Consider the following 24,001-nt stretch of genomic DNA (forward strand, 5'->3'; position numbering starts at 1 on the left):
CACCGTTTTTCAGCTTTGACATGTATCGCTGTATCAGTTCTAATTAGCAATTTACATGTTATTCCTCTTTTGTGTTCTTGTGTTTTTCCTTTTTCTCTTATGCAGCTCTGGATATTAGGACCCTAAACTGCATAGTTTCTGCCTGCTATTCAGTATCCTTCATTTCCCTCTCCCCACTGGCTCTTCCCTTTGCTTCCATCATCTTTGGCAAAGAGAACCATCTTCAGATTAGAAATAGTAAAGTAAATGTTGGCAAAAGAAAAGTAGGCCCAAGATAAGCAGACCCTATCTGCTGGTCCAGACAAATTACTTCATAGGGTCCTGAGAAAACTAACATTTGAGATTGCTGAATCACTATCTTTGACAAATCATAAAGGAAAGGAATAGAATCAGCAGCTGGACATGTGCAAATGTCACTGCAAATAACAACAAGGAGAAGAAAGTAGATTTTACACACTATTAACTGGTCATTTTCTTTTCAGTCTATAGAAAAATTGAAGGATGGGTAATTAAGTAGCGCGTTACAAGCAGTTACAAAGGAACACGCTGTGATGTTTAGAAGCCAGCATGGGTTCACTAAAAACCAAGTCATTAAAAATAAAAGTTTGTTACACTAACGTTTCTTTTTTTAATATAATTGCTAATCCAGAACAATACTTTAGAGCAGGGATCTGAACTGCAGCCCTTGGGCCAAATTTGTCGATACCCATTTGTTTACTTATTGTCTTTGGCTGCTTTCCAACTACAACAGCAGAGTTCAGTAATTGTAACTGAGTCTGTATGGGCAGCAAAGCCTGCAATAGTTATCATCTAGCCCTAAAATGAAAAGGTTTGCCTACCCCTGCTTTAGAGCCTAAATCAGCTCTTTTTGAATTTTAATGTGTCTACAAATTATCTGGAAATCTTGTTAAAAACACAGACGATGATAAGTAGGTCTGGGGTGGATCTGAGATTCAGCAGTTCCTGACGAGCTGCCAGCGAGGCCAGTGCTGCTGGTCCACAGACCACAATTCAATCTACTGAGGATCTAGATTTCAAAAAGACATTTAGCAAATTCTTCCATTTAAAAAAGAGAGAGGGGAGTGAAGGGGATGAATTAGTTGGAAGTCAGTTCAGTTTGTTAGACTTTTACTTATTTGAATCATAATGTGCAAGGAGTGTTAGAGAAACAATGTTATCTTAGAAGTTTTTCTGGTCATTTTTAAATGGTTATCTAATTATCTTTCCTTGTATAAGGACATTGCCTCAGTAGTGATATTTGAAAGGGGGAATAATGAGCTTGATAGCTCAAATATTTAAATGACCAATATCAACTGGGTTGGCCTGCTGGACATTTCATCTATTGGGAGACAATTCTCCATGTGTCTCACATTTCTGTACATCTTGTGAGCAGAGGCACTGACTGTCCTTTGTCCCCAACTATGTTTTCATGGATGTTTGTTTAGTGAACTGTCTTGAAAGATAGAAATAGTGTCTCCTTCTGAAGCAAATGGGAAGTTTGCTTACTGCCTTGGAAGATAAAGTCAGTATCTCCCTCTTGAGCAAAAGGCAGGCATGCCTTCTACCCATTATGAAAGATTTGGGTTCCCTAAACTCAGTATTCCTTTCCTGTAATGGAGCCCACTGTGGATGCAGGCATCCATCTGAGCCCAGTTTGTACCATCCTGCTTGACTTAGGGGCAAGGGAAGCTGATGCTAACATGGTGCTTAGGCTCCTTGCTGTGCTGTGATTGATACAGTCCTTTGACTCTGACCAAAGAGTCTTGTCTTCTTCCAACATCCATGAAACTACGACAGGCTAACTTGTTATCTTCAACGTGTGGTAAAATCTCAGCCCCTTCTCCATTTCTCAGACCCTCTCTCCCATTAGTCACAGCACAGGTGTCTAGTCACTGATGTCCCGCTCTCTGAACCTGTCTTCCCCTCATTTTAGTAAAACTCTTCACCTTCTACTTAATATAGAAAAACAAGCTCTTAAATGAAAGTCTCTTCAGTTTTCTAATACCAAGCATTCAAGTCCATCTTCATTTGTAGCTAACGTGTCCTTTTCTCTGCTTTTGCAATGAAGTGTCAGCCCCACCTCCTTTGTAAAGTTAAACTCTCCAGCTGTGCACTGAAGTGCCTCCCCTCTGCCTCCTTAGATGTAATAAGTATAATCCATTCTCTTTACTGACTCTTCATTCCTCTGCCCTCTTTTGCCACTTTTTAATGAATTTTGGAAATCCTCAAGTTTCTCCTTTCTAAAACAAAGCAGACAAACAGCAAAACAAAAAACAACAAACATCCTTTACCTCATATTCAGTCCCCTCAAGTTATGACTCTATTTCTCTCTTCTCTCTACAGCCAGGTTTCTTGAAAAAGTTGGCCAAACTCTGTCTCTCTTTCCTTTCTTCCTTCTCAGCATTCAGCCTACTCCAATGTAGTTTCCATACTAATCATTCCGTTGAAATTGTTTTTTTCTAGGCTTCCTCTGAGCTTCAATATATATTCTATATTCCTTAATTTCTTACCTTCTCTGTGACAGTAAACCACCAGCTATGTACTGAGAACTCACTCATCTATAGCCACTGTCCACACTATTCTGAGCTTCAGTCCCATATATCCAACTACTTACAGTATCTCTAATTGGAGGCCTTGTAGACACCTCAAACTCGTCATCTTTACCAAGAAAAATTAATCTATACATACCAATTCGATCCTGGCTCAGTGATTGGGTCTATAATCCACCTATTTTGTTAAAAAATCACTTAATTCAGAAGACTAAGAAACTATCCTTCCTTCCTTTTTATCACACCCCTCCCCCAATATTTAGTTAATCTACCTGTCTACATTTCAAATACTTCTTGAATATGTTATGTCTCTCTATCTTGATAACTAAGGTTCCATCACTTTATCCCAAATCAACTCCTGCCTGGATTACTGAACAACCTCCTATTAGTCTCCCTCCCTTTAATTTTCCACCACTTTAATCTCTTCTCTAGACTACACGCACAGTGATTTTTACCTAAACTCAGATATCATCCAGCCCTTGCCACTGGCTCTTCCCCCACAGCCATGCCTGTGTAAATTCTTTCAGTGGCTTCCCCTTGCTTTGCAATGAAGCCCCGACTCCTTACCATGAATTACTGGGCCTTCCTGCTTCATCTGGTTTCTAGCTTCATCTCTCACAATTGCACCCCTCACACTGTGCTCTTCACTTTCAGTTTCTCTATGTTCTCGTTGCCTCCAAAGCCTTTATACAGTCTCTTCTCCCTGCCTGTGTTTTCTCTCCCTCCCCTTCTGGTCTGGCCCTCCCTTGCCTGTCTAACTCCTACTCTGCTTTCAGCTCTCATCTTAGTTGCTCTCACCTTCCTAATAAGCACTCTCATAGCACCCTGAGATTTTAATTTTAAACACTCATCAGTTTATTGTGATTAGTTGTCTGTCTTCTCTAAGAAACTGAGGGCGCCAATTATATATGTTTCATTCACCATTGTTCTTCATCTAACGGGGCCTGGTGCAGTAGTCACTAAGTAGCTGTTGTGAAATTTAGCAGTGACATCAAAATCTAAAAAGATAATAGGCCAAATCTAGTAAGATAATACTTAATATGAACATGTATAAACCCTTAATTTTGGTCTGAAAAAACTCACAATCTTTGAGAGTAAGATGGTAGAGGTATTTCTTAACGGAAGCATTGAAGTCACAGAAGGACAAGGTAGAACTGCGTTCTATAATGAGGATTCCTTGTGGACGTGGACCATGGCATAAATCAAAGATCAGACATACACATATCATATCAGAGACTTGGTGTGAAAAACCAAAACTTACTCTAAGTGCACTAGTGAGGGGTAAACATGCTCAAGAGTGGTTGTAGGAGAAAGAAAATAGTAAAGAAAGAACAACAGTCTTCTAAGACAGTCTTCAAAGACAACCCCAAGGACTCCACAGAAACCATTTTCTGGAATTTTATGTCAAAGTCCACTTCAAACTGACTGAAGTTTTATGTGCTTAGGAGACTTTGGAATCCTTTGCCCCTCAGCACCCGGGATGTCTCGTACATAGTTAGCACTCAATAAATGTTTGTCTAATTAAGTGTATGTCATTGAGACAAGCCAACTGTCATTCCTGCAAGGGCTCACAGGGTGACATTGCTTGAATGGGGTCACCACAATCCAGGAATAGATCCTTAGCTTCGCAGGTTCAGAAACTCACTGTCATTCGCACACCCCAATGTGGTTGTGTTCTAGGAGACTCGTGTCAGCTAGTCAGTGTGTTCTCTTCCTATCAGAAATGCTATTTAGAAAACAAAATTATTATTCAATTACTTTCCAAATTCTTGGAAAGCGTGGACTCAGACCAGGGAGAATTAACTGCGTGTTTTCAGTGGCTGGTGTTATCTAGCTCAAATAGTTGGATGCAGCTGTCTTTGCCACAGTGCACTGTGCCTGGGAAACAAACTAGAAGGCTCGTGTCAGCTGCGAGGACACCCTCTTCCCCTGACAGAGCTATGAAAGTACTGCGAAATGCTTAATTTGGGGGATATTAAGGCACTTGCTCTGTGGAGGTCCAGTTTTCAAGAGAAAAGTATAGGCAGAGGAGGGAAAAGAGGCCCTCACCCACCAACGAACCACCACTCTCTTTCCAACTGCCCTTCCCTAGGCTCATGCCTTTTTCTTTATTCTATAAAGTTTACTCAACAATATATTTTGACATCCATGTTTATAAGGTCATATTCTCTGGATACCATACCCTGACCATTTTGTTTAATTTAGATGTCTCCAAAATTCCCCATACCTCCCCTCCTTTATAATTTGTTGATTAGGTTGTGTTGGCCAGTCACTCTCATTTCCTATTGGTTTGACCTAATTTCGTTCTTGAAGAATAAACTGTCTGTAACTTTTTAAGATATCACTATATACTGAGCACAGGACAAAATGTGAAGACAACCTGGGAGTTTTAGTTGGCATTAATCTTCTTCTTCAAAAAAAAGATTTTATATTGATATAAATACAAAGTTCAGAGTAAAGGAGTTCTCAAAATATAGTTTTCAAAAGTTGAAAACACAACTTTCTTACAAATATAGAAGGAACACATGTCAAATATTTCTTTAACTGAATAATGAGGGACCCACCAGGATGGTAAAATTGGTTTTGAGATTATAGAAATGGGGGTTATATAGTCCATCAGAAAAGCATACTGAGACAAGTTTGCTAAGTTACAGACAAAACTGGCTAATACCTACGGGGTAATAAAGCCGTAACATTTCTGGTTGTTTTTTTCTGCTAGACAGAAATTATTCCTATCTCTGCTAGACAAAACTTTTTAAGTTAACATCTAACTTCACAGTCTGGGCCCTAATCAATAGTAAAAAGAAGTCAAACAAAGGTATATCCCTCTAAGTAATTAAATAATCCTTGAATTGGCCTGTTAGACAATGCTCCAGGATGACGTTGAAAGGACATGCAGTCCTCTTTTGGCCTTATTTCCAAGATTTGGTCGATTTTTATTAAGCAAGTGCTGTGGCCTCTTAAATTCATCTGGATGGGATTATGTCTACCAGAAGGCTCAGAACCCTTTCTGAGGAGAAACAGTGGGAGGGCCTGAGGCCTCTTAGCCTGGGGAAGACTTAGTGTCAGGACCCACATGCTCACTTCAGCAGTACTCTTAAAATATCATCCTGAGGAAATAGTCTAAGAGTGCAGAGGTTTTGTTTACACTGTTCAAGATCAGCGGTTAAAAGGCCATCACAAGGAAGAAGGGCTGGGATGTACCCTAAGTTGCTCCAAGGGGAAGACAGGGCAGCAACAGGAGTGATTTGGGATCAGTGTCAGAAAGAGCTTCCTCACTGTGAAAGCGCTTCAGCCAGGGCAGTGTGTGCTTTGAGAGCAAGGACAGTGTCTCCCTGCGGGTTCTCTGGCAAAGTGCAACCATCACAGCCTCACATCACTGGTGAGCTAACGGGGGAGATAGATGGAGGGGGTCACACTTGAGATGAGGTCTGGACCAGCGTAGGACTAAGATCCCTTGCAAAGTGAGATGCTGCCATCCTGTAAAAGTTGAGTTATTGCCTTTTAATTAAAAAATAAAAAGCACCTTTTCCAAGGTTAACATTCCATATTCTGGAGACATAGGCTAAGAAGTCACTTTTCGTATCTGTGTGATCGCAATAGTTGTTGCAGCAAAACCTTTCGATAACATTTTCTATTTTTAAAATAGTAATAATTCACTTCAGTTTTGCCTTTTTCACAAGTCCTACTCCTGAGAGAAGTGAATTTACAGTTTTGTTGTTTTTGTTATTATTTGGGAGTTTTTTGGTTTGTATTTTAATGTGACTAGATCTCTGTGTCTCCGATCTGACACTTTTTTTTCCTTTCCACTAAAGTCATTGAAATATATTCACCCAGTTATTCACATCAGAGGTGTAAATGGATTTTCTGGAGGTTTTTTTAAGAGACAATCAAAGCCAGTCACTTTGTGACTTGACTTCTTCAGGTGTTGCAATCAGAAAGCTTAACACACCATCCCAGTTGCAAGGATGCTAAAACTCTATCTTGACCTTGAATCTGCAAAGAGGGAGGTAACATCCTTTGCAAGAAGTACTCATCCACCACCTCTGGTTTTATCCATTCATATAGAATTTCCTTGGGAAAGAGAAAGATGAAGGAAGGCATCAAATTGAGCCTTCTTTATACACGAGAGAAAATAACATGTTTATTTGACTTTTCAGCTTCCAATGATTGTTGCTGTTACACTTTAAAGTTTTACTTCACCCTTTTTACCATTAATATTTGCAAAAACCTGACTTTAAAAAAATGTATCAGCTGTGTCACATAAAGGCTTATTTCTCAATTTGTTTCATGTCATCAAAAAGACATGCTGAGTTTGAAGCTCCTCTCTGGTTTACTCTTAAAATAAAACCCTGAGGAAATAGGATAAGATTGCCAAGATTTTATTTACACCATTCGGGATCACAGGCTCTGGATTCAGGGAGATAGAGATTGAATTCTTGGCATTGCCTCTTCCGGCTTCAGTCAGTATCCCTGAGACTCAGTTTCCTTCCCTGGTAGGTGGGGACAATAATAGGAACTACCTCATAGGGTTGTGGCGAGGATTACATATGCTAACATACATAAAGTCCTTCACGCATCATCTGATGTAAGATAAGTACTCCATAAATATTAGCTATTATTATTTTAATAATAATTATAATAACTTCACTAAAACTTTATGGTGCTCTTGTCAGTATTAATGGCATCATAGCTGACTCGTTTCCTAAAACAACTGAAAAGCAGGTTTCAGCATTATCTAACAATTCATTCTTAGTTAATGAAATTGAGCAGCCATTTTGAGAAAATGAGGAATCTTCAGTCCAGAATTGGATAATACATCCCATTCGCTAGGAAATTTTCAATACTTTAGGAAGAAACATTGTAAGTTCTTGGAGGAATTGCAAAGAAACTATTGTGTGTTGGGGAATATACGCTTAAAATATTCAGGTAGGAAAACCTACAGATAATAGTACTCTGCCTTCCAGAATAAGGTCATCTCTGAGAATTGGTTATCAACTTGAGGCTAAGATCATACAGTAAATAATCACTACCTATATGTCCTAAGCAGAACTCTCTAGAAAACTGTACCGGTTGCTGAAACCTGCTACCCAGAGACCAGTGGTGCAGTGGATTCAGTTTTGGATTTGAAGTTAGAGACAGCGGGCTCAAATCCAGGCTTTGCTATTTATTCACTGTGTGATTTGGGCTGGTTGCTTGGCTTTTCTGAACCCAGTTTCCTTATCTATAAAATGGAGCTATGATGTGACCTAACTCCTTCAATAGAGGAGGGTCAAATTTCAAAATACGCGTGAAAGTGCTGAAGCAAATACCATTAATAGTACTGGTATTATTACTATTACTATTCCACTATTGCAAAGGAAACTAAACGGGCACCAGGAAGAACATGGGTTCCCATGTGCTATATGACACCAGGTGGCTTCAACTCCTCTAATATAAGACAAATGTCCTCAGGGTGGTGACAATACTCAACCTTCTTCCTGAGTGAAAGTTCTCATCCTATCATAGATATCATGTCTTGTTTCTCAGAAGTGTTATTAGTGCTATTGATATTACATAATTAAAATGTTTCTGTTTCCTTTTATCTGAATTTAGGTAAACTGATACATAACAAAGGTAAAACTCACTAGATTATGAGCTAAGTCAAATCCCTTCCTCATATCCTAAGTTATTTACCAACTCACTATACCCTCGCTTTAAGTTCTTCACTGCTTTGCCGTTGTGGGTAGAATCAACTCCAAGCCCTCTCTCCTGGCCTGCAAGGCCTTTGGTGATCTGGTCTCTGACTCCTCCACTTCATGCTTTTCTTCCCACCTTGCTCAACTTTTGTAGCTTTGTGAATGCCCTTCCCTGTTCCTGGAGTATCCTTATCCCCTTTCTGCAGATCAGTTCCATAACTGTTCTAATTAACAGAACAGTGCCTGGCATATAAGTGGACTTTCAGCAAATGTTTAAAACAAATTAACTTGAAATCAGATGGCTCCCACATGGACTGAAACAGCAGATATTTTCATTTCCACATAGCCTTGTAAAGTTTGGAATTCTTCCTAAAGTCTGAATATATTCCATGTCATTGAAGGACAGTAGCTTCTAAACATTATGTTGGCAGCGTGCACATTTAGCTCTCCTAAATGTGCTGATGAAACCTGTTTGTAAGACACCAATGGAGTTGGTAAACCACAATACATGTTTTAATAAATAGATTAAAAAATATAGCACTTGAATTAAAATGTTGTATTCCCTATTGCCAATTGCAAAAGTTTGCACAATAAAGAAGCATTTATTCTATTATTTAACAATAAAACAAGCCTGTGTGTGAGTATTCACATGAGTAGATGCCTAAGAAAGTCATAGTAGCAATGTCATATAAGGTAAGCTAGTCCCTCTTGGGCCACATCCAAGAGAATTTAGTTACTGTAATGACAAAAGGACTTTATATAAATACCAAAATGACTTTTTCTAAAAGTAACGAAGTAGTCGCAGACCTAGACCCTGGGCACAGCATAGTCTCTGTCTGTCTGTCTCTCTCTCTTTCATACAATACACACACACAGGTATAAACTCTTTGGAATTTTAAAGTTCCAAAGAGAATTTATTAATAAAAATATGAAATGCATTGTCTTGTATAAATCATAGTGTAGTGTTGAGAGCTAAAGGAAGAACTAAGAAAGACGAATAATCATCTGCTTCTCTAAAACTGAAACCTGTCATGTTAACTCCCAACTCAAACACCTAGTTTTAAAGATTTACCTTCAATAAACCTAAAAGCTTGTATCCTGCCTCATTGACAACAGCCTCAAACTGTTCCCTGTCATTGCAGAAAACAAATCTTTTGCTCCTTTCTGCCTAGGGGAGGCAGAGGGACCGAGGTGGTCCTATGTGGCTGAATTAGATGAAAGACTTGCCTTCCACCATGGAGACACGGAGTCTAATCAAGTGAAATGAGTTTTGAGATCCCAGCTCATTTCCTAGGGGAGATCAGTTCACATTACAAAATCACGACATCTCATTCATCACAACTGACGTGGTCTTTGCTCAGGAGAGGACCCCAACTGGGACTAAACCACCTGTCTTCTCTTGAAAAAGGGCACTTTATCCAAGTTAGAGTTGAAAGCCTTGGAGTGAGGAAGCTTGCCAGCTTCCACCGGAGTGATGCATATGCAATGGGGAAGGCAACTGGAGTTCTAAAAAGGGAAGATGAGTTTAAGGAAGATTGGTGGTTGTACTTTTAATGATGCTAATACAAATAATTGTAATACAGATGCTAAGTCATTATGGTAGGGAGAGCCAAGATTGGAGCTCCATCTTCTTTACCTTCTAGACTTTATTAAATGGAAGTGGGGAGGATAAGTATTTCCATGCATCAGAGTTAAAAGTGGCAACGAACCTGTCTTGCTTTCTAGGTTAATAAATAATCATCATTTCTTTTATCTCTTTCAGGGCATCGTTATAACACCCTTACTATTGCTGCTTTTTGTGAGTATTTTGATGTTGTCTTTCATATCTTTTGTTAAAAGCCATCTACAACCCTTTAAGAAAGATCATTAGAATAAAATTGAAATGTGAATCCGTTTGTATCACTTTGCATCACATTTTGAACTGTTCTTCTAGTTGAACTGCACCAAGTCATAACATGTGGACAGAAAGAATCTTCGTGATCTCATGTCCAAGATCATCATCAGGACCCAGTTATTAGACCTCTGAATCCTGGTTAATCATTATTAATTACAAATTGGTGACCTATGACATAGGTCACAAATGTGCTGCTCTTTATTTTCTCATTAGTAAAACTAAAGTGATTGCTAATGATCCAGTGTTTAATGGAAAGTGCCTTGGACCAGGGAACCAGAGGAAGCTTAAGTTCCAAGGCTGGTACTGATAGTAATAGGCTTCGTCACTTTGAGAAATACTCCCTCAATTTTTTCACCTGTAGGATGGGAAACAGTAATACCTATGCCAGTCTGTCTCCCAGGGATAATGAAATGTTCTTTAGAAATAAAAAATACAAGCTACTGGTTAACTAAACAGAAAGTGTTCTGAAAAATAGGAAATGCTAATTAACTGTCTTATTTCTTTTGGCACTAAGCATATGAGAAAGTGGATGAAAGATTATAATAGAAATTAATGTTATCTCATGCTGAGAAACGCATATGTAATCATGAATGATACCTAAAATATTTTATGAACTGTGCATTTTTCATACACACATCTCCCAAATATAAATCACTCCACTCATCACTGAAATGGAGGAGGGATGCGTTTCTGGGAGTGAAATGTGGCTATTTGACTAGCACTATTTGTCAGTGAATTAAAACTATGGGGAAAATTTATTTAATTATAGTGTAATTACCCAAGATGGAATTCAATTAGAGTAATAGAGTGAGGGACTTCATTTCTTACAAGCTGTGTAGGAAGTGGAGAGGGAGAGATACACTACTAAACAGTTGGATTCTGCATCTTTCATGAGAGACATTACCTTCAAGTAATAAACCTCCGCCTTACCATCCCTTCTGAAGTTTTAGCTCCATTCTGACAAAGTAAAAAGAGTCAAATAATCAGATCACTTCTTAGCATAACAAACTTCATCAATTTGGATTGCACCAATTCAGAATTTGCAGTGAGTCAAATTGAAGCCGAAGTGAATATTGATTTGCATTCATTTGGAAAAAAAGACTTGGTATGTACCTATCTGCTCACTGGATTTGAGGAACTGGGATCACCCCTCAGTGTTTTTTCCAAGACCTGGGAATACAGTTTCCCAAGAGCATCCCTCAACAGGCACAGGAGGCTGGCCGATCTGAGGTCCTCACTTGCAGTGGGTCAGAGGACTAGTATGGAGCTGAGCATCTAGTAAGTGTGCAATAAATGGCTCTGTAGCCTAGGTTCTCTCCATTGCAAAAGAATGGCATCTCTTACTCATGTAACTCTTAAGAAGAGCAGGGAAGGAGTCACAGCCACAAGTAGGGGGCTGGGACCTAGAGTAGCACTTTTGAGTATCTCACAGTCAAGAATGTCTGGGACCTTGTTTCAGCTTGACTAAAGAATCAGATCGGTACTTTTCTCCCTCTCCTTGCCATCTCCATGCTATAGTATAAAATGTTCTCAGCTGATTAATATGGCATCATGCTGTTGCAAGCTTTCCCCTACTCTTAGAGCCAGAGGCTTGTTAGCTTTAGTTGGTTCAACATTTTAAATAGTGAAGAGAAGTCAGGACCTTCAACTTAAAAGTTTAATGCTTCCCTTCTGAGCTCACTGGGCTGTCCCAACCGGTTCAATGGAATCATCACACAACATCAGTAGATACTTCTGTGTTATATGACTTTAAATTGCATTTACAGTATGTAACACTTTTTCTTTAAGTTGTCGTGCATTTTACAAACAATAGGAATTGCTTAAACACTTGAATTAGCAGGCTTCATTTACCGAGCAGGACAAAACCTGAGCAACTTAAAATATGAATACATTCCATAAAAGATGTTGTATTTTTTATCAACACCCCTGTTAAGGGTTGTATTTTGTCCCCCAAAAAGTTATGTTGAAGTTCTAACCCCCAGTACATTAGAATGTGACCTTATTTGAAAATAGGGTCATTGCAGATGTAATTAGTTAAGATGAAGTCATGCTGGTGTATTGTGGGCACTTAATCCAGGATGACTGGTGTCCTTACAAGAAGAGGAGTCAGAGACATGCAAGGCGAATGCCATGTCGTGATGGAGGCAGAGATTAGAGTGACGCATCTACAAGCCAAGGAATGCCAGGATTGCTGGCAAACATCGGAAGCTAGGAGAGATGAGGAAGGATTCTCCCCTGCAGATTTCAGAGGGAGCATGGTCTTACTTGATGTCAGACTTAGAGCTTCCAGAACTATGAAACAATAAATTTCCATTGTTTTAAGCCACCCAGTTTGTGGTATTTTGTTACAGAAGCCAAAGATGCTAATACAACCCCTGAAAGTTGAATTGTCTTTTTAAAATCATATCTTAAAAATGGAAATGTCTGAGTATTCAGGTGTAGAAGCTGGTAACGGCCATTTTTGCTGCTAGAATCTCAGTTCCCTATATTCTTTTTTTTTTTTTATTAAGGTTATGAAAGTTAACATCCTTGTGAAATTACAGTTGTACATAATTATTAGTCATGTTGTAGGTACGCCACTTTACCCCTAGTGCCCTCCCCCCACCCCCCTTTTCCCTGGCAACCACCGATCAGTTCTCTTTGTCCATATGTTAACTACCACCTATGAGTGGAATCATACAGAGTTCGTCTTTCTCTGTCTGGCTTATTTCACTCAACATAATACCCTCAAGGTCTATCCATGTTGCTGTGAATGGGACGACTTTGTCCTTTTTTATGGCTGAGTAGTATTCCATTGTGTATATATAGCACATCTTCTTTATCCAATCATCAGTTGCTGGTCACTTAGGTTGGTTCCATGACTTGGCTATTGTGAATAATGCTGCGATGAACATAGGGATGCATGGAACTTTTGGAATTGCTGTTTCAGGTTCTTAGGATAGATACCCAGTAGTGGGATGGCTGAGTCATAAGGTATTTCTATTCTTAACTTTTTGAGGACTCTCCATACTGTTTTCCATAGTGGCTGCACCAGTCTGCATTCCCACCAACAGTGTATGAGGGTTCCCTTTTCTCCACAGCCTCTCCAACATTTGTCACTCTTGGTTTTGGATATTTTTGCCATTCTAACAGGTGTAAGGTGATATCTTAGTGTAGTTTTGATTTGCATTTCCCTGATGATTAGTGATGATGAGCATCTTTTCATGTGTCTATTGGCCATCCATATATCTTCTTTGGAGAAATGTCTGTTCATGTCCCTTGCCCATTTTGTAATTGGGTTATTTGATTTTTTTATTGTTGAGTTGTGTGAGTTCTTTGTATGTTATGGAGATTAACCCTCTGTCAGATAAATAACTTGTGAATAGTTTTTCCCAATTAGTGGGCTGTTTTTTTGTTTCAATCCTGTTTTCCCTTGCCTTGAAGAAGCTCTTTAGTCTGATGAAGTCCCATTTGTTTATTCTTTCTATTGTTTCCTCATGTGAGGGGTTATGGTGTCCGAAAAGGTTCTTTTGAAGCTGATGTCGAAGAGTGTACTGCCGATATTCTTTTCTAGAAGACTTATTGTTTCAGGCCTAATCTTTAGGTCTTTGATCCATTTTGAGTTTATTTTAGTAAATGGTGAAAAAGAATGGTTGATTTTCATTCTTTTACATGTGGCTGTCCAGTTTTTCCAGCACCATTTGTTGAAGAGACTTTCTTTCCTCCATTGTAGGCCCTCAGCTCCTTTGTCAAAGATTAGCTGTCCATAGATGTGTGGTTTTATTTCTGGGCTTTCAATTCTATTCCATTGATCTGTGCATCTGTTTTTGTACCAGTACCATGCTGTTTTGATTACTGTAGCTTTGTAGTATGTTTTGAAGTCAGGGATTGTGATGCCTCCAGCTTTGTTCTTTTTCTCAGGATTGCTTTAGCAATTCAGGGTCTTTTGTTGCCCCATATGAATTTTAGGATTCTTTGTTCCATTTCTGTAAAGAATGTCCTTGGAATTCTGATTGGGATAGCATTGAATCTGTAGATTGCTTTAGGTAATATGGACATTTTAACTATGTTTATTCTTCCAATCCATGTGCATGGAATGTCTTTCCATCTCTTTATGTTGTCGTCCATTTCTTTCAAGAAGGTCTTCTAGTTTTCGTTGTATAGATCTTTCACTTCCTTGGTTAAATTTATCCCAAGGTACTTTATTCTTTTTGTTGCTATCGTGAATAGGATTGAGTTCTTGAGATCTTTTTCTGTTAGTTCATTGTTAGCATATAGAAATGCTACTGATTTATGTATGTTGATTTTATACCCTGCTACTTTGCTGTAGTTGTTGATTGTTCCTAATAGTTTTTCTATGGATTCTTTGGGGTTTTCTATATATAAGATCATGTCGTCTGCAAACAGCGAGAGTTTTACTTCTTCGTTGCCTCTTTGGATTCCTTTTATTTCTTTTTCTTGCCGAATTGCTCTGACCAAAACCTCCAGTACTATGTTGAATAAGAGTGGTGAAAGTGGGCACCCTTGTCTTGTTCCTGTTCTGAGAGGGATGGATTTCAGTTTTTGTCCATTGAGTATGATGTTGGCTGTGGGTTTGTCATATATGGCCTTTATTATGTTGAGGTACTTTCCTTCTATACCCATTTTATTGAGGGTTTTTATCATAAATGGATGTTGGATCTTGTCGAATGCTTTCTCTGCATCTATTGAGATGATCATGTGGTTTTTGTTTCTCATTTTGTTAATGTAGTGAATCACGTTGATTGACTTGAGGATGTTGAACCATCCCTGTCTCCCTGGTATAAATCCCACTTGATCATGGTGTATAATCTTTTTGATAAATTGCTGTATTCAGGTTGCCAAAATTTTGTTGAGGATTTTTGCATCTATGTTCATCAGTGATATTGGCCTGTAGTTTTCCTTCTTTGTGTTGTCCTTGTCAGGTTTGGGGATCAGGGTGATGTTGGCTTCATAGAATGTGTTAGGGAGTGCTACATCTTCCTCTATTTTCTGGAATAGTTTGAGAAGGATAGGTATTAAATCTTCTTTGAATGTTTGGTAGAATACTCCAGAGAAGCCGTCTGGTCCTAGACTCTTATTTTTGGGGAGGTTTTTGATTATTGTTTCTATTTCTTTACTTGTGATTGGTCTATTCAGATTCTCTATTTCTTCCTGATTCAGTTTGGGGAGGTTGTATGAGTCTAGGAATTTATCCATTTCTTCTAGGTTGTTCAATTTGTTGGCATATAGTTTTTCGTAGTATTCTCTTATGATCCTTTGTATTTCTTCGGTATCTGTTGTGATTTCTCCTCTCTCATTTCTAATTTTATTTATTTGAGACTTCTCTCTTTTTTTTTAGTGAGTCTGGCTAAGAGTTTGTCGATTTTGTTAATTTTTTTGAAGAACCAACTCTTTGTTTCATTGATCCTTTCTACTGTCTTTTTCGATTCAATATCATTTATTTCTGCTCTAATTTTTATTATTTCCCTCCTTCTACTGACTTTAGGTTTTGTTTGTTCTTCTTTTTCTAATTCCGTTAGGTGTTGTTTGAGGTTGTTTATGTAAGACTTTTCTTGCTTATTGAGGTGAGCCTGTATTGCAATGAATTTCCCTCTTAGGACTGCCTTTGCTGTGTCCCAAATCATTTGGTACGGTGTGTTTTCATTTTCATTTGTCTCCAGATAATGTTTGATTTCTTCTTTAATTTCTTCAATAATCCATTGTTTGTTCAGTAGCATGTTGTTTAGTCTCCACATTTTTGGCCCTTTCCCAGCTTTATTCTTGTAGTTGATTTCTAGTTTCATAGCATTATGATCAGAAACGATGCTTGGTAGTATTTCAACCCTCTTGAACTTATTGATGCTTGCCTTGTTTCCCAAGATATGGTCTATCCTTGAGAATGTTCCACGTGCGCTTGAGAAGAATGTGTAACCTGCTGTTTTTGGATGAAGTGTCCTATATATGTCTATTAGGTCCATCTGATCTAATTTTTCATTTAATTCTATAATTTCCTTGTTGATTTTCTGTCTGGATGATCTGTCCATTGGTGTTAATGGGGTGTTGAGGTCCCCTACTATTATTGTATTGCTGTTGATGTCTCCTTTTAGTTTTGTTAATAGTTTCTTTACGAATTTTGGTGCTCCTGTGTTAGGTGCCTATTTATTTATAAGCGTTATGTCATCTTGGTGGAGCGTTCCTTTTATCATTATATACTGCCCCTCTTTGTCTTTCTTTATCTGTTTTGCTTTGAAGTCTACTTTGCTGATAGAAGTATGGCAACACCTGCTTTCTTTTGTTCATTATTAGCTTGAAGTATTGTCTTCCATCCCTTCACTTTGAGTCTGTGTTTGTCTTTGGGGCTGAGGTGTGTTTCCTGGAGGCAGCATATTGTTGGATCTTGTTCTTTGATCCATCCTGCCACTCTGTGCCTTTTGATTGGAGAGTTCAATCCATTCATGTTTAGAGTGATTATTGAAACGTGGGGGCCTACTGTTGCCATTTTATCACTTGTTTTCTGATTCTTTTGCATTTTGTCCTGATGGAGAGCTGTTACTTTGTGTTATTGTCCTTCTGTTTATCTCCTTTGTTCTGGATTTTGTAACCCCTTTCCTTTTTTTGATTTTTCAGGAATGAGGTTCTTCCTGAGCATTTCTTGAAGAGGAGGTTTTGTGGCGATGAACTCCCTTAACTTTTGTTTATCTGGGAAAGTTTTTATTTCTCCATCATATTTGAAGGATATTTTCGCTGGGTAGACTATTCTTGGCTGCAGGTTTTTGTCCATCAGAGTTTTGAATATTTCATTCCAATCTCTTCTAGCCTGAAAGGTCTCTCCTGAGAAATCTGCTGATAGCCTTATGGGGTTTCCTTTGTAAGTTATTTTCTTCTGCCTGGCTGCCCTTAGTATTTTCTCTTTGTCATTGACTTTTGCTAGTTTCACTACTGTATGCCTTGGGGTTGGTCTTCTTGCATTAATAAAGTTTGGAGATCTATTGGCTTCTGTCACATGAAGTTCCATCTCTCTTCCCAAGTGTGGAAAGTTCTCAGCTGTTATTTCTTTGAACAGGCTTTCTGCCCCCTTCTCCTTCTCTTCTCCCTCTGGTGTACCTATAATCCTTATGTTGCATCTCCTAACTGAGTCGGATAATTCTCAGAGAGTTTCTTCATGTCTTTTTAGTCTTAGTTCTCTCTCCTCCTCTGTCTGCAGCATTTCTATATTCCTATCCTCCAAATTGCTAATTCTGTCCTCCATATTATCGACTCTACTGTTCAGAGAGTCCAGATTTTTCTTAATCTCCTGCATTGTGTTCTTCATCTCCAGTGTTTCTAATTGGTTCTTCTTTATAGTGTCAAGCTCTTTTGTAACATAGCTCCTGAACCCATTGAGTTGTGTATCTGAATTCTCTTTTAACTCATTGAGTTTTTTAATAATGGCAGTTTTGAAATCATCGTCATTTAGGTTATAGATTTCATTGTCTTTGGGATTGTTTTCTGGGTGCTTATCATTTTCCTTCTGTTCTGGAGATTTAATATATTTTTTCATAGTGCTTGATGGTGTGGATTTGTGCCTCCACATAGAGATAGAGTTTAGTTGCTGCTTCAACTTGCTGCAACTGGTGTAGGGGGGCAGCTGTTTGGACTGCACCAACCAGGAACCCTGTCAGCTGTTACTGACTGGACCTGGACCCCTCCTTGTAGTCGCAGTGGTCCTGTGGGGTCCACTCGCAATCATGGGGGCAAGTTGTGGGGGCAATCGCAAGGGGGCCTCAGGCTGCTGGTGCCTACTGTTGCAGCCCACTTAGACGTGCTCCCTCCTTGTGGTCTGCAGCGGTGTTGTGGCCTTTCCCAGCAGCCAGGAGCTGGATCACCTATAATCGCTGCTTTGTCTCTAACAGAGCCCACAAGATCACACTTGTCCACTATAGGTCCCAGCTTAGCTATGGGTATCTTCTGCAGTCTGTCGTTAGCTCACCTAGCTGTGCTACTTTTGCCCCAGGGCCTTCCCGCCTTGCGATTGCCAGTTGGGACCTCTCAACTAGTGCTGTGCAGAGGCTTTTGCTGAGGCTGCTGTAGGAACCTGGAGTTCCCCCCTGGGCTACGTATCCATTTCACGGGAGCTCCACTCTGCCCCACTCCACTCTCACGGGATCTCTGGGAGCCCCTTGCCTTGTCTGGGACATGGCCAGAGTCCGTGGGCCTGGCGGTGGCTTGTAAGCTGCTGCCTTGTGGGGAATTCTGCTCTAGTGAGCTTCCTGGTGTTCCAGATGCTGGGCAGGGCCTCCCTGCCAATGGTGAGCAGAGGCCCTCCCTGCTGGGGGGGTGCGGGACCCTGGAGTGTCCCCCTGGGCCACAGAGCCGGGTGTTGGAGCTCCACCCAGTCCCCAAGCACGTCCACACGAAGTCTGGACACCCCCTGCACCGACCCGTGCACCAGAGACCGTGGGCCCAGCAGCAGCTTGCGGTCTGGTGCCATGCCGGGGAATCTGTCCGCCGGGAGCTTCCCTTTGTTCTGGATTCTGGGTGGGGCCTCCCTGCTAATGGCGAGCAGAGGCTTTCCCTGCCGGGGGGGTGCGGGACCCCGGAGCCTCCCCCCGGGCCACAGAGCCAGGCACTGGACCTCTAACCGTGTCCCCAAGCATGTCCACGGGAAGCCTGGGTGCCCCCTCCACCAACCCGTGTGCCAGAGACCGTGGGCCCAGCAGCAGCTTGCGGTCTGGTGCCGTGCTGGAGAAACCACCTGACGGGAGCTTCCCTTTGTTCTGGATTCTGGGTGAAGCCTCCCTGCTAATGGCGAGCGGAGGCCTTCCCTGCTGGTGGGTGCAGGACCCTGGGGATTCCCCCTGGGCTTAGGTGTAATCGCAGGGGGCTTGAGTAGGGCTGTCGTCACCTGTTTCCACTGTCGCTCCACTGGTGAGTGCACACTCCCGCCCTTGGTGTGTGGTGATGCTATGGGGGAGTCCGCTGGAAGAGAGCCTCCTGCAGGAACTAGGCTGTCCAGGGGTCAGGGGTCGGAGAGTTTTCACCTATTTCCACCTCCTCCCGGGGGGACGTCTGTCCGCCTTCCGATGTATAGTAGCAGGAGACTCTTAGGCATCTTGAGATGCTATCTGGATATCCTTGGGTTGGCTCCCACCTGGCCAGCTGAGAAGCTCCACTGCTCCCAAAGGTGGCTTTTTTCCTCTCTGGCCAGAGTTACTGCCTCTTCTGCTTTTGTCAGAACTGTCCCTTGTTGTGGGGGTTCTTTTTATCCAGTTTTCAGTTTTCAATCCAGGGTGATTCTTCCTAAAATTGTTGTAATCTGGTTGTGTTTGTGGGAGGAGGCGAGTTCAACGTGTACTCACAGCGCCTTCTTGACGAGAACTCCTCCTCAGTTCCCTATATTCTTAACCTCTTCTCCGAGTGTTCCCTTCACAGTCTTGCTCCATCTGAAACCTATCCTCTGATTCATGTTTCTGCTACAGGCGTCTTTCATATCTCTGAGACTTGAAATGGGGTAAGGTGTCTTTCTTGCACCTCATTACCGATTACAGATCATTCCCCATGCCTTCTCCTTAAAATCCCCTAATTCCTTTGAAGATTATGGCAATACGCCTATCCTACCTGCTACCGCTCCTTGTTGTAATTATCAGTAGAACCCCAGATCACTCTCTCTGAGTCCAAAAATGTTCGCATCTTCCCATTGTCTTCTTTTTAACAGTACACTTGGATTAATTTTTCATGTGTTCAATATTCACATTGTTGATCATCTCAATACCCTGGCTTCCAAATTCTTGACTTCTTCTCTAATAAGATTGCTTTTCACTTCCTCTCAGCCAACCACCCCTATAGTCAGACCCTGTGTTTATTACTGCCAATAACTGCATCCTTCCATAATCCTATTTTCACTGTCTTCTCCTACCAACAGCTCCTATCTTTATGACTTATTCCCCAGATTAAAAATTCTTTAAACTTTCTAGAATGGCCAATTTATTTACCTTTTTACCTTAACAACGCCTCTAACTAATCCACCCAACCCTCACCCCCTTACCCTCACATCCCATCTGACCTAGCCTAGATCTCATGGCCCATGATTATAATTACTTTATTGTGTACATCATTAACAACCTTGCTCATCTCTTACTGCTTCATATTTGCCTGGCCAAGTGCCAAGCCTGCCTAAATCCAACTCTGCACTTTCCTGCACATGCATCTGAACATGGCTGCAGCACACACTATCATGCTGACTGGTCTCATTTGAACTTCAAAACAACTAACTGTAGGTGAGCCTGGCAACGCTACACCTTACCCTCATTAATTCACATTCCCACCCTGTAGAGAATCATTTTACCCCTTCTCCTTGCCTCTCAATTCTCCAGTGCCTCTTCTCTTTTTTCATCTCAACTGTTGCAGACAGGCAATTAGCTGATGAGGAAATTAGAAGCAATCAGAGAAATCTTACAAGATCCCACCTATGTTCATCTATATTCTTTGCCTTCTCTCCTGTTTCTATAGATAAACTGTCTTTGCTCCCATCTAAGTCCAGTCCCTCCAGCTGTGCCATCTCTTACTACCTACTTCGAATATGATTCACACAGATTTCCCTCTTTCTTCTATATTATCAAATGTTCTATCTCTACTGGATCATTTCTATTAGCATATAAACATTCTGTAGTATTTCACATCTTAAAAATTAAATCTCACCTCATCTTACTTGCACTCCATGTCTGTGTTCTCTTTTATAGCAAAATTCCTCAAAGAAGTTGTTTAAACTTATTCATCACTTATTCAACAATATGTATTGAGTTCTTTCTGTATGCCAAGTGCTTTCCTGGGTGCCAAGGGTATAGCAATGAGCAAAACAGATATATCTTTGCTCTCACAGAGGTTACATACTAGTGGAAAGAAACATCCAACAAATAAGTAAAAATATAATATGTAAGATGGATGATACATGCTAAAGAGAAAAATAAAGTAAGGAAGAGGAATAAGAAGTGCCAGAGTGGGTTGCGGGGTTGCTATTTTAAGCAGGGTGGTCAAGATTGGACTCGCTGAGAAAACGATGTTTGAGCAAAGGCCTGGAGGAGATAAAGGAGTAAGCCTTATGGCAGTAGAATGTTCCAGGTGGAAAGAACAGCAAGTTCAAAGGTCCTGAGAGTGTGCCTGGTATCCTTAAGGAACAGCAATGAGGCCAATGTGACTGGAATGAAGCAATCAAGGGGGAGAGTAGACGGAGATGAGGTCAGAGTCATGGAAGGGGCCAAATGATGTACGACCTTGAAGTCCTTTGTAAGGACTTTGAATTTTAATTTGAGAGAGGCAGGACACCACTGAAAGACTTTTTATCAAGGAAATGGCATGTTCTGACATACCTTTTAGAAGGTTAGTTCTGGATGCTGGGTTGAGAATAGATTGTAAGGGGATCATGGTGGAGACAGGAAGACCAGTTAGAAAGCTGGTGCAATACTGTGGCAAGAAATGCTGTTAGCTTGGACCAGAATGGTAGAGTAAATCTGCTGGGAAGTAGTTGGAAGTAGAACTTGAAAGAACTGAGAGGTTGAATGAAGGTTATGAGGGAAAAGAAGAGTTAGGGAGGATTCCAAGCCTGTGCAGCAGGAAGGATGGAGTTTCCATTTACTAAGATGGGGAAGACTGTAGGGTTGAGCAGGTTGAAGGAACTCATAAAGAGTTCAGTATTGGACATGTTTGGATTAAGATGCATTTGAGACATCCAAGTGGAGAAGTCCAGTAAGCAGTTGACTATATGAATCTTGAATTCAGGGGAGAAGTCTGGGCTAGAGATACATATTTGAGAAAGGTCAGCATAGAGAAGGATTTTAAGTTGGACTGGATGAGATCATCAAGAGAGAATAGAGATGGAACGATATCAGTGGACTGAGTTCTAGAACATTCTAACATTAAGAAGTCAGCAAAGAAGACCAAGTATATCCACTTTGCTTAGAAGGAACACCAAGAGATTTTGGTGGCCTAGAAGCTTAGCAGAGAATGTGTTTCAAGATGTGGACAGTAGTCAGCTACTTCAAATGCTGGTAATAGTTCAGATAAAATGAAGTCTGAGAATTGGCGGTTGATTTTAACAAGATGGAGTTTGCTGGGGACCTTAATAACAGCTATTTCAATAAGCAGAGTTGTGGAGGTGAAAGCCTAACTGATGTCAGTTCCAGAATGAAGGAAGGAAGAGGAGTTAAAGACAGTGGTAATCATTAATTATTTTGAGGAATTTTGCTGTAAAGGGTGCAGAAAGTGGGTCAGCAGCAAAGTTAATGAAGGATCAAGAGAGGATTCTTTTTCTAAGTTGGGAAAGTTTTTAGCATATTTATATTGATAGATTAATCCAGTAAGAGAGGGAAAAATTTATACAGAAAAAAGAAGGGAGAATTCATGGACCCGTGTCCTTGAGTAGGAGAAAGGGGGTGAGCTCTAATGCATAAAGGAGGAATGTGGCCTCCTGAGCACAGATAGTTCCTCCATAGTAATGGGAAGGAAGCCATGGTGTAGGGGCAGAGATGCAAGTAAATTAGTTGATGTAACTATAAGAGCGTGTGTAAGTTCTCTCCTAATGTTTATATTTTCTCAGTGAAATGGCAAGTAAGTTAGGGGTGGAAGACAAGAAAGGCAAGGAGATGTTGAAGATTTGATGAGAGAGACAGAGTGAATGGAATGGGCAGATGTAGTGGGATAGTCCAGCAGCACTGAGGACCATACTTGGCACTGGCTCAGCCTGGACTTTCCCCCCAGATATCCATCCACATTGCTTTCCCCTTTGCTTTCATCAGGTCTCTGGTCAAGTGTCATTTTAGGAAAAAGTCCTTTCCTATTTCATATTTCATGTGAAATAATATACTCCATCACGCTCCCCACCTACCACGCTTGATTATTCCTTTTAACATTTATTATCACGTGGCATCTTAATCATTTGTTAATTTGTTTATTGTCTGTCTTCTCCAACTACAATGTAAGCATCACAGGATAGCAGGGACTTTATCTATTTTGGTCTCTACTGTCACCCCAGTGCTCAAAATAGTGCCTGGCCATCAAAGCCACTTAAAAACATTTTTTGAACAGATAGTTGGTAAAGGAAAACCGTGTCTGTACTCATGACACTTCTGATACCAAATGTATGGGTTTTTCACACCAAACAATTCTCCAATTCTCTGTAGGTACCAACTGGACATCCTACAATTTAATTTGTTTTGACACTAACTACCCAGAGTTAGCGCAGACTCCACAAGTTAAGGGCTCAGTTCCACAAGAGTGCCCCCTACTTCAGGCACCAGTTCCAAGTAGTGGTTTCCCAGTTTACCCACATTTCTGCCTGACGTGGCTACAACTCAAGGGTTCCCACGATCCCTTCCTCAGGTTTAATAATTTGTTGTAATGGCTCACAGAACCCGGGGAAACACTTTACTTACTATTACCAGTTTATTATAAAGGGTACAATGAACAGCTGGATGCAGAGGGATATAGGATGAGGTCTACAAGGGTCCCAAGTGCAGGAGCTTCTGGCCCCATGGAGTTTGGGGTGCACTATTCTCCCTACGTGTGGATGCATTCACCAATATGGGAGCTCTCTGAACCCTTCTGTGCCAGGAACTGGGAACAAAAACCAAATATTATAATAAAAGATACTCCTATCACTCAGGAAGTTACAAGGTTTTAGAAGCTCTGTGCCAGGAACTGGGGACGAAGACCAAATATATATTTCTTACTGTATCACATCTCAGCTGGACGAATGGATGGACGCATCTGTCCCCAGAATGGGGTTAGGGCTACTTTAGACTGGTGTTTCCTTGTTACATGCTCTACCTTCAGGCACACAGTCCTTATTGTAAAGCCATTTTGAAGGGCCTGACTTCACTTTCTGTTAACAGTCTGTTGGTAGGGAGGGAACATGGTAGAGTGAGGTG

The 24,001-nt window shown here is 40.6% G+C and overlaps 1 protein-coding gene across 9 annotated transcripts in view; it reads left to right on the forward strand.

Annotated features, from left to right (window-relative positions):
* SLC10A7 (solute carrier family 10 member 7) overlaps positions 1 to 24,001 on the forward strand; it is a 240,067-nt gene that overhangs the window by 155,426 nt on the left and 60,640 nt on the right. For all 9 annotated transcript variants that reach the window (XR_011435001.1, XR_011435009.1, XR_002806476.2 and 6 more), the window contains one exon: positions 9,990 to 10,025. Coding sequence is in view for 3 of the 9 variants with exons in the window: in XM_001501818.6 (XP_001501868.1) it covers positions 9,990 to 10,025 (36 nt within the window). In the remaining 6 variants the exon portion in view is untranslated. The remainder of the gene's footprint in view (positions 1 to 9,989; positions 10,026 to 24,001) is intronic.

Source organism: Equus caballus, chromosome 2, assembly GCF_041296265.1.
Source record: "Equus caballus isolate H_3958 breed thoroughbred chromosome 2, TB-T2T, whole genome shotgun sequence".
Lineage (NCBI taxonomy): Eukaryota > Metazoa > Chordata > Mammalia > Perissodactyla > Equidae > Equus > Equus caballus.